Source organism: Fusarium vanettenii, assembly GCF_000151355.1.
Source record: "Fusarium vanettenii 77-13-4 unplaced genomic scaffold NECHAsca_203_unmapped, whole genome shotgun sequence".
Taxonomy (NCBI): domain Eukaryota; kingdom Fungi; phylum Ascomycota; class Sordariomycetes; order Hypocreales; family Nectriaceae; genus Fusarium; species Fusarium vanettenii.
In genome coordinates, this window is record NW_003315687.1 from 1,333 (window position 1) to 12,670 (window position 11,338).

General features: G+C 42.7%; 3 protein-coding genes across 3 annotated transcripts; 1 reads left to right on the forward strand and 2 right to left on the reverse strand.

The window, feature by feature from the left end:
• Window positions 1-3,829: 3,829 nt before the first annotated feature.
• NECHADRAFT_89542 (uncharacterized protein) lies at window positions 3,830-5,121 on the reverse strand (the record flags this gene model as incomplete). The annotated part of the gene is made up of 5 exons (XM_003039042.1): window positions 3,830-3,845; window positions 4,171-4,178; window positions 4,371-4,436; window positions 4,755-5,000; window positions 5,035-5,121. The coding sequence occupies 5 exons, from the start codon at window positions 5,119-5,121 to the stop codon at window positions 3,830-3,832; spliced, it is 423 nt and encodes a 140-aa protein (XP_003039088.1).
• A 2,033-nt stretch (window positions 5,122-7,154) lies between these two features.
• NECHADRAFT_89543 (uncharacterized protein) lies at window positions 7,155-8,126 on the reverse strand (the record flags this gene model as incomplete). The annotated part of the gene is made up of 4 exons (XM_003039043.1): window positions 7,155-7,276; window positions 7,512-7,530; window positions 7,734-7,830; window positions 7,897-8,126. The coding sequence occupies 4 exons, from the start codon at window positions 8,124-8,126 to the stop codon at window positions 7,155-7,157; spliced, it is 468 nt and encodes a 155-aa protein (XP_003039089.1).
• Window positions 8,127-9,379: 1,253 nt separating this feature from the next.
• On the forward strand, window positions 9,380-10,315 carry NECHADRAFT_89544 (uncharacterized protein; the record flags this gene model as incomplete). Its single annotated transcript, XM_003039041.1, has 3 exons — window positions 9,380-9,424; window positions 9,551-9,730; window positions 9,779-10,315. The coding sequence occupies 3 exons, from the start codon at window positions 9,380-9,382 to the stop codon at window positions 10,313-10,315; spliced, it is 762 nt and encodes a 253-aa protein (XP_003039087.1).
• Window positions 10,316-11,338: the final 1,023 nt, after the last annotated feature.

The window sequence follows — 11,338 nt, forward strand, 5'->3', positions numbered from 1 at the left end:
TGGTATGGAAGAAATAGCTAACCGACTGCTCGCCGACCGGAATGCACCACCCATCGGCAAGCGCTAGGCTTCCAACTTCATCAAGCGACACGATAAGCTTAAGACGCGCTTTTTTCATAGATACGACTACCAGAGGGCCAAATACAAAGATCCAACCGAGATTCGAAAGTAGTTCAAGCTCATGGAGAACACAATCGCCAAATACAGTATCGACCTAGCCGATATCTACAACTTCGATGAGGTTGGCTTTATGATAGGCGTCATTATAAACGGAATAGTCGTCACAGGCACAGAAAGGCGTGCAAGACCGAAATTAGTGCAGCCTAGAAGCCGGGAATGGATTACTATCATCCAGGCCATCAATGCGGAAGGCTAGGCGATCCCGCCGTTCATCATAGGTGCAGGCCAGTATCACCTCGCCAACTAGTACCGAGACAGCAACCTCCCGGACGATTAGGCCATTGCAACGTCTCCCAATAGCTAGACCGATAATGAGCTAGGTCTAGAGTAGCTAAAGCACTTTAACCGGTACACTAAGACGCGATCGGTTAGCCGCTATCGTCTTTTGATCCTCGACGGCCACGAAAGTCACCACTCTCTCGAGTTTAAGAAATATTACCAGGCAAACAAGATTATTACGCTCTTTATGCCGCCTCATTCGTCTCATCTGCTTCAGCCCCTCGACGTCGGGTACTTTAGCCTACTTAAGAGGGCATATAGTCAAGAAATCGAGCATCTAATGCGATGCTCTATAACCCACGTTTCCAAGACCGAGTTCTTTCCAGCATTTTATGCAGCATTTCAGGCCACCATAATAGAGAAAAACATCAAGGCAGCTTTTAGAGGGGCTAGCATTATTCCTCTTAATCCGGAAAGTGTGATTTCGAAGCTTAATATGCAGCTACGGACGCCGACGCCGGCTAAGGAAGAGGCCGGGCTCTCTACTACTTAGGTTTCAAAGACGCCAAAGACGGTCCTTAAGGCCGAATCTCAATCTAAATACCTCGATAGACAAATCAAAAGGCATCATAGTAGCTCGCCAGAGTCAATACTGGAAGCATTAAAGTCGCTTTCTAAGGGAACAAAGGCAACTATACATAAGCTTGCCTTATTGAGGGCCGAGGTCCGCGATCTTCAGCAGGCAAATAAGACACTAAGCCGGCGGCGGAGGGCAAAACAGAGGCGACTATAGAAAGGAGGAGTGATAACAGTGGGGGAAGTAAGGGAAGCAATTAATCAGATGAATATGGATGGGCAGGCAGAGGGGGAATCGTCGAGACGTAGTAGTCAAGGAGGGTCGGGGCGACCGAGGGAAAGGCGCTATGGAGGATGCGGCAAGACGGGTCATAATGCAAGAACATGTCAGATAGTTATTATAATATCTGAAGAAGAGTATAGCGACTAGTTTTAATTAATTAGATGATTTATTATGTTTTTATAGAATTTTCAATTGAGAAGGGTGAGGATTTTTAATCCACTCACTTGTTTGATCCACTCACTTATCATATACGTTATATATTCCCTTGCGGTTTAAATATATTATTTTTATAATATATTTTAATATTAGTTTCCTTATTTATTATAGAGTTATAAATAATATTTTTCTTTCTATAAATTATTACCTATCTTAGGGTTTTATTAATTATAGATCTAGGCTATTATTAATTATTATTAGGCTTTAGCTCTAGCGCTATAATTAAGATCTTTATTATATTATTTAATTTATCTTATTATTATAATAATCTTAATATTAAGGTTTTTATTAGGTTTATTAATTAATTTAGGTAATAATTTTTATCTTAACCTATTTATAAGGTAAAATTATTCTATCTTTAGAGGTTTTATTATAATATACTATAGCTTTAGCTAAGAATAATTATTATACCTAAATTATTCCTTAGTAAGGTATACTTAGCTATAAAGCATAATAATTTCTCTTAGTTTTAGACTAATATTATTATACCTAGTCTAAGCTATATTAAGTATTTTAGTTATTTAAAGAGCTATTTATAGTTTATTATTAGCTTATATAAACCTTATTTATTTCTTACCTTTAGGGAGTTATTATTATTATAGCTAATAATAATTTTCCTTAATATTATATTACTTTTTATAATAGATCTTCTTAATATAATTTATCTTATAATAATATTAATATTTAAGTCTATAGTAATTATACTTTCTTTATTAAGCTACTCTAAGTTTTATAGGTCTTATATTAGTTTTATAAGATATATTAGTTTATTAAGGTCGCCCTTAATAAATATTAATTTAAGGTTTTTAATAATTTTTTTTATTATTATAGGGATTTTAGAGTTTCTTCTAAGAAAATTATTAGTTATTAATCTTAATTACTTAGCTAATATAATTAATAAGGTTATTAAGCTAGTCTTCCTTATAGAGTTTAATTTATATTTTTTTCTTAAGTCTATTAAAGAAAAATAATATTAAGGGTTCTTAGTCTTAATTAAGCTTTAAGGCGAACTAGAGGTACTTAATATTATATTCTAATATAAAATAAGTTTATTAGAATACCTTAATTTCTCTTTCTACCTAGGCCTTTTTATCTATTATTTTAAAAGCTTATTAAAGCATAGCCTTAAAGGCTTTAAAGCTAGAGTAAAGGTATATAGTCCGAGGCGAGTATTTATTAAGTAGTTTAATAAGGTACTCCTTTATAATAGGTTTAAATTAGGCTATAATATATTTAGTAAGATACTTAATAATATATTAGACCTTATTAAATATTATATTAAACTATATAAGGTAATAAAGTATAAATACGCGTAATTATATAAAAAATATTAGTAATTTATATATAATATTATTAAATTTCTCTAGTTATTTTAGCTTTAGGATTTCTTTAATATCTTTATTTTTTATAATAATAATTATTATATTATTAATATTCTAGATATTCTTATAATATTATTAGTTTTAAGCTTACTAAGTAGCGGCTATATAATTAATAAGTCCTCTAAGTTCCTCTATTTTAATAGTTATAATAATAACCTAGGCATAGAGTTACTTAATTTCTTTATTATTATTATTTATCTCTTTATTATTATTAGGGTTAGCTAGAATTAATATAATAGGGGTAAATAAATAATTAATAAGTAAAACTTATTAATAATTATTATTAAAAATAGCCTAAGTAATTATTATATTTAATATTATTTAAGGTAATATAAGTAATCCTCTAAATAAGAGCTATTAATATATAATAATTATAAGATTCCTAAGGGATAAACCGGTTATATAGGTTTATATTAGTAGAAGAGAATATTATATAACCTTAAAGAGTAATATAATATTATATTTAGTAATATACTTAAGGGTATTAAGTATAACTAAGGTAGCTACTATATAAGAAAATATAATATATATATTCTATATATTATTTAGTCTTTAAGTTAAATATAGTTAAATCAAGTTAAGTTATTAGTATTTAACTTATATAGTCGAGAGAAGTTAAATTAATTTTATTTGACTTATATATCTTCCTTCCCTATGATTAGCTAATATAGTAGGGTTAGTTTCCTGCCCGGCGTTACTGCCCTCGACCATATCATGGCCATGATAAGTCGACTCTAATAATACGCTAAAGACTAGCTATTATATTAGGGATCTAGGAAGGAATAAGAGCCCTTCGACGAGAAGACGGTACTCTATAATATCGAAAGGGTTTAAAGCGCAAGACTTAAAGATCGCCTCGTTAAGCGCAAGAATTACTAGTCTAGAGGAGGAAGTCGGCCGGTTGAGCAGTGTTGGATATCACAAGTGCGAGGCGACCAAGTCGGTGGCAAGGTGTGGAAGAAGAAGGAACATTCTACAAGACATTATGCCTATACATAAACAGTTGTTCCCCTACTATACATTTAGAAGGAATTAAGCAATCTAAAATCTTCTTATTTTAATAAGCAGAGGCAAGAAGAGAAAGGCGCTACTAAATCCTAATAAGAAGTTCATGACATTAGCCGAGGCTTTAGTATCTAGTGAAGCTATTTCTAACCCAATCCAGTTAACTAAAGAGGCAGAGGCTGTTAAGGATGTGATCAAGGTGGGAGGAGTAGAAGAGGATAAGGGTTCAAATTCAGAGGCAGAAGAGTTACCTATCGCACGCACCCGCGCAGGCCATGCAGTTAAAAGACTAAGAGAATATTAAAATACATTCGATTCTAAACTAAAAAATAGGAATTAATTTATTTTTCGTTTTTTTGGTCACTCTTTGTGAGGGGGTTGAAAAATGGCAGTTTGTATGGGGAGATTTTTTTTTTGCTGTACGGTTGGTGGGTGCGTACGGCAGGTGGGTACTGCATGGTACCATGTTAGGCTTGTATCGACCGCCAAAGGTGTTTAACGTGACGTACCATACTCTCGTAGAAGTCATAACGGGCATTCTCTTGCGCAAGAAAGTTCAAGCACGTTTGCCATCCCTGTTCTACTTCCATCGCATCTGGGCAGTGCGGGTCTTATGAATGAAGGCGGAGTATGACCCCAACAATTGTAGCAGCGTACCCGAAGAAGCTCGGGATTGCTTTCATGCTTATATCTTGGAGACAACGTAATATCGAACTCAACTGCAGTGCATGATCTTTACTCTTGCGCAACGCTTCGCGAAGAAAACTGGATGGAATCTTCGCCGAGTAGAATTTGAGGTTCTGGCGGAGAAGGAACGGGTGGTGCAGGAGGCATTGGTTGAGATGATATAGCACATGCGAGTAGATGAAATGACATGCAGCTTGGCAACTCACGTTGCCGTCTGGAGCATAATCTCTTCCAAGTATCTCCGCAAGGTCGACGTTGTCGGCTTCAGAGTATGATTCGAAGTTGACCAAGATACCAGCAAGACGGCTGAATTCACTTCTTGAGTCCCAGGGCATTTGCGAGTCACTAATACTGTGCTGAAAGACCCATCGAGTTACACGTCCGAGCACTGACGCCATAAATATGGTCAAGCCAAAGTGATCGATTTGGTCCGAGAGGTGCTCATCTGGTATCTCGTTGAGGGATGCTAATGTCGGCGCATGCTACAATAGGGCGTCGCCTAGCATTCAGATAAGGCAGGTCGGCACTCATTTGCTCTAACTCAAGCAAAGATTCGACTTGCTGAGCGGCCATCCCGGACACTGATTCCAATCTTCAACAGTGGCTTTTGTCCCCGTACCCGCACAGACTTTGACAGGCCAGAGAAAAAGTCAAAATAGCCCCGTGGCTTGTTGTCCATCCTCTCCAAGGCATGTGAGATGATGCCCGCTGCCTAGAGATCCCATCCGGACTCAAGCCACCAAGCCGCTAGCATGTCACAGTGGGACCGGAGAGCTCCCGATGGTGTGGGACTGGGACCCCTGTACGCCGTAGTTAGGTAATCGAGAGACAGCATTTGCTTTTGTATTTCCAGTGGTCCAGTCCTGCAGTGCTGAAGACAGACTTACCATCGCTCCCGCTCCGTCGCTACGCTGAATGATTACGAGGCCTGCGGCTTCGACAGAAACAATGCATGCGAATCGTCCCAAGCTCTCCGTGCCTATCCATCTCTACGGCTTGCGACGCTGAGCAGCCAATGAATAATCCGAAAGCAGATCCCAGCCTCGAGCGCCTCATTCTCCCACACCAGCTGAGAATCAAAATGAGTCCACCAGATGCTCAAGGTGACCTGGGGACGAAAGTTATTATAGTCGCCATTGTCTGCCTCTTTCTTGCGACGCTCAGTGCTGCCCTGCGCCTTTACGTCCGAGTAGCTATCGTCAAGCAATTTGGGTACGATGACTGGGCTGCAGCATTGACTTGGGTATGTTTCTTGCATTAAAGCACAGAAGGAATTGTGGCTTATCCCCAATATTGTGGTCGGTGGACAGGTCTTGCTTCTTGGGTGCGGCATCACGATTGCTATAGGTTCGTATGCTTCCCTTCAGTATGCTCAAGTGATCGGCTAACCCGGCATCAGGGACGAGGTATGGCCTTGGTCGACATATCCACGTCCTTGACAAAGCAGATATTGAGACGTGGTGGAAGGTGAGAACCTCATTTTGATACATAAAGATAATATTCTAACATACAAGCTCATGGTCTGCAACATCGTCTTATATCAGCTTACTTTGTCAGCGGTCAAGGCAGCGTTCCTCCTGCAATACAGACGCTGCCTCCCACTGCCTACGCTGCAGAGGGTTTGCGACATCCTCCTTGTATTCGTGCTGCTCTGGGGGCTTACATCTATACTAACAGTTATATTCACCTGCATCCCAGCTTCTCTCGACTGGGCTAACCCACAGCCTCTCCAATGCATCAATAGGCTTGTCTTTTAGTATATCAACTCAACCATCAACATAGTCACAGACATCATCATTTATTGCCTACCTATCCCCCTGCTAAAGACACTACGCGTTGGGAAGTTACAGAAAGCGGTACTACTTAGCATTTTCTATATCGGGTTCTTATAAGTATACTCAGCCCTGATCTAGGATCTTCAACTAAATTGCGCTTCCGAGTACCTATGTCATCTCCGTCATCCGGATCTTTTCACTACGCAAGACCAAATCGATCGTGGACCAGACCTGGCACACAGCTATTCCGGCTATCTAGTCAACAGCCGAGTTATGCTGCGCTGTTGTCTGCCTATGTGTGCCGACACTGCGTCCGTTACTACGTCTACGTAGCGGATCGTCCCCGACACGGACAGGCTCATCAGAAAACGCCTTCAGGCGGAACGAAGGCTAGAGTCATATTGCTTCTTTGGGAGAGGGGCAAGAGTTGTCAGAAGCACCGGACGGACACAATTCACGCAGAAGGTCACAGGTAGACAGCTAGACTGGGGTTCCAAGCACTACGACTTCTCCTATTCCCAGTCGGGATATATGCCAATCACCCCCGATCAAATCTCGGCCACGGGTGGACTATATTGTTGCTAGTCATAATACGTCGCAGATTAGTACCGCGAGGCCTCCGCGATGACCCTGCGACTGCCCCTATGCTAACCTTAGGCTTAAGCTCAGGCCAATTATTATTGAACTTTCAAGGAGACCAAAAGTATAATAGATTTCACGAACCCAGTTTTCGCCTATGAATTGCCCTAGCTGGACGGTGGACCTTAATATAATGGTCACAGAATAGCCTAGGATTTCTTCGCGAGCTTAATCTCGATTTAAGACATATCTCTAAGCTACGCGGTAAACATATGCTGGATTCCTCTTGTCGACCGAGGGATAGTGAATAAGCCCAGGGTACGGCGGAGATGGAACAGATAGGCAAGGAGCCTTGCCAGGTTTTCCCTCTGGGACTATGGAGATCAAGGTCAACATCTATAGCAAGTCCCAAAGAATATGGTGATGAAGTAGTATTGCGGGAGCGGAAGATGATGGGTTGTTGAAAGGTCTAAGTTACATATGTCTAAGAGGAGCACAGCTCCTTACATAGTAATCCATATCCCAGCCACCAGCAGATCGGACCATCTTAGTCATTATTGTTAGATTGCGCAGGGATGCTGAGTGCACTTGATAACAGGTAGTTCTTACTATAATAATTGTAATTATTCTTAGTTAAGTTTTCATAATCTCAATGAGAGGCCCTTTGGGGCCTTATATCTTTAAATAACCCCCATCTAGGACTTTGAACCTTAGTCGTAGGACTTCAAACTTTAATCTTGATCCTGAAGTTAAGGGGGAACTCTCAGTTCTTCCAACAGTCATACGGTCTCAACATTTATTATAGTTCAAGGTAGCCAAATCAAGACCTACAACCGCCAATTTCCCCAAGTTCAGCGCCGAGACGCTATGCACTTCGCGCCACGCTGCACATTGCTCGCTAAGTGAAGAAACGACATTATAAGTTAAGCTACAGTTGCCAGTTAGGCAAATGATGTGTCCGTGATCGTCCCCGCCGAGCAGCCATAAGGCATACTGACGAGCGAGCCGAGTGTTCGTGCGCAGACGGCGGCGGCGGCGGCCTCGCCGGTAGGGTCTCTCTTCTTCGATGGCTCCAAGGAAGCGTAACAAGATGAGAACCCGGTGATGGTCGGCAATGACGTGATCTTCTATTGCCAAGCGGCGAAGAAGGTCCTCATTGTCAAGGAGGCCGTCTTTATCGATCAGGTCGGTATTTCCCTCATTTCCCTCGTCTTCAGCTGCCATTTCTGACGATAATCAGAATATGTGAATAGCTTCGTTACACCCGTTACACCCCCTCTCGCCGGGTTCAGTTGGTATCACAATTATCGGTATGATCGTCATCCCCGGTTGCCTTCACAGGCAATCCGAAGCCCGCGGAAGCTGCCGGCTGGCGCGATACATGATTGTGGCGATCATTATGCGTAAGTATGCATTTGAGACGGTCAATTCTTATATCCCCCGCTAGAATTAGTGCTAAATCAAGGAAAGCGTGTCTTAGCATTCATTTATTGAAAAAACATGAACCCGGGTTCAGTCTGACCCCCGCTCATGATCAGGGCCAAAGACCGTTCCAGCAAACTGCCCCAGCCAATCCGGGGCCACGCAACGCAAGGTGGCGTCTCGGAAAGTGGGCGAAGTTCCGAGCCAAACTACCCCTCGTCATTCTGCAGCTTCTAAGCGGCGTAAGTCAAGCCTTGCTCGGATGTGAGGACGTCCAATCGCCCTTGCGGGCTGAAAGGGATGCTAACCAGCCTGTTGCGCAAGGAAGGTCGCTGACTAGGGTTCCTTTATCCCCAGATCCTCGTAATCTCCACACCTTAGCATTAACAGTGGGGTTAGTCTAATAAAAATTGTCAGACAGTACGTATATTCGGTCCATTAACGCAAGATCAGTGTATTCGTATGGTGTTCTTATGTGTCTCTGGGGAAGTGCCTCTGCCCCTAAAGGATTTACCGTATCCACAAGCACTCTTAAGATTCTTAACCCGCACGTAATACCCCAGCATATGCCTTCTATTCAACAAAATCTCCTAAAAGCTCCACGTTTTTCTGCAACTCTTAGTTGGAACTATAAATTGCGTGGCATGCGGAATGGATTCCATTCATTCATTTATGGACTCCCCGTAACATTAAAATGATTAGTAAGCTTATAACGGCGCTTAACCTTTCTCATGAGATAAAGGAGCCGACAGAACTTAAGAATTGCCGTGCCTCGGCAATATCCCCCGCACTTGAGAAAGCGACGATTTGATTTCCCCCGCTCTGTCATTTCCGTCTTCAGCCCATAATTTAAAGGCCTTATTATATCTGAATTGGAACAGTGTTATGCACTGTGGTTATTTTTTTATATCCACAGTAGAGTCACCTCGGGAACCCTACTAACCCATTAAAACATTTAATTCGTCCTCTTAATATCGACGTCTGCCATTTTTCGGTCCCGATATCGTGAATAATTATTTCATTACATTTGCCTTCCCTTAACTTCGCTCGAAACCATGGCGCAGATTAGCTTCTTCCGCTACCTCCGCCTTAAACTCTCCGTTATTTTCATGCGACTCATCACATAGTGGCAACAACCCAAAGCGAATCTCTCTCTACCGACTGGCCTCGAGCGAAAAGCAATTCGCATTCCGTCGCGTAATTTAGGCCGCTTTATTAATAGATAGCTCTACTCTCCATCTGCTAACGGCACCCCCTCGTTGGCTACAAAGAAGCCCGTCGTTGTGAACTGGCACGGGAGCGGGTTCATGCTTCCAAGCCTAGGTAGCGACCACGACTTTTACGCTCGTATTGCAAAAGAAACTGGATTTGTCGTCTTGGATGCCGATTACCGCAAAGGGCCCGAGGTGCCGTTCCCCGGAGCCGTCCATGACGTCGAGGACACCCTAAGATAGGTAGAAAGCCGGCATCAAGAGTTCGACCTAGAACGCGTGGCTATCTCGGGATTTAGTGCCGGCGCAAACTTGGCTTTGGTGGCATCATCGTGCCTGAAAGACAGTTATCCCGCCCTCAAAATACAAGTCACCGTCGCGATATATCCTCCTGTGGACCTATCTATTGATCCCGAAGCGAAGACCGTCCCTCATCCGATACGACCAATTCCAGCAGCTGTGGCGCGTATATTCGACGCGTGCTATATCCCAGACGATTCACTGCGGTCAGATCCTCGCATTTCCCCTACATTCGCGGATCCTGCACTTTTCCCTGAGGCCGTTGTTATTTTGACCTGCAGCGGAGACACTTTGGCGCCAGAGGGAAACGCGATGGCCACGAAGCTTCAGAATGGAAAACGCCGGGTGATTAATCAGACTTTGGAGGGTGTTGGCCATGCATTTGACAAGGGTGTTCGTGAAGGCACCCATGAATGGGAACAGCGGGCACTGGCGTACTCAACATCGATAACAGCGCTCAAAGCCGGATTGGGCTCGTAGAGAGATGAGGTGATTCACTGGGAATATTGGGCAGGTCCATCAGGCGTTGTGTCGAAGTAATGCTCCTTGCCCGTTCATGAAGTGCATATCCTCTCGTAATAATCCACTCCTAGAGAAACTCCATCAGTACCAATTGCTAGATGAACTCTGAATGGCCAGAAATCACAATTGTGGTGAATTACTGTTCCAAATTGCCAGCCTGGTGCGCTCGCAAATGCCCCTCTCTCCAGTGCATGAGAAGCACCTTGCCAACTGGCTTCTTACTCGAAGGGCTTAAGGGCTGCCACGGAGCATGCCCAATCCGACTTCAGGCAAGACTAGGAGCAGCTGATCTTACAGAGTTCGGAGACAAGCTTCGTTTAAGGTCTTCGTAAGGTTAAGCTATGTAACCCTCACTTTCAAGACATATCCTGCTTAGTGGGTTCTGGAAGGCTCCTTAATCAATCCCTGGAATAAGCCTCATTTCGCCAGCTCATGCTGTAATTTCCAGACTTCCTTTGAGTAGTTACGCCGTTGCCGCGCGGTATCTTAGTAACCCAGTTTAAGTTGCCAGCGGGATACAGTTCGGGTTCGTATGTGGGATAGCGTGTGGGATTGGGTGTGGGAGGGATAGCATGTGGGATAAAGAGTGGGATAGAGCGCCCCATATAAGAACAATATTCCCATTAGGAATACGACTTAGGGTAAAGGGCCTCAAAACTATAGATGCACGGCTGATATCGATTTCTACAATGCACTATACTCGGCTTCTTTCAGCGGTTTGACGCTGTCTGCTACAGCGGCAGCTATTCCCCACTCCTTTCACCTTATTGCCAAGCCTTGTCCACCCTTTGACGGATCCTTTGCTTTGGATATCTTCCAGCTATATCCTAAGAATGCGGCTTTCAACCCAGTCGAATGCAAGCTTTATCTGAGGTGAGTGTTTCGCACCTATCCAACGTCTTAGCTAGACATTACTAAAAGTTGCATTCTGTAGCTCGCTGTATAATACTTCAGTTATGGTTTACGATCCTTACACCACCG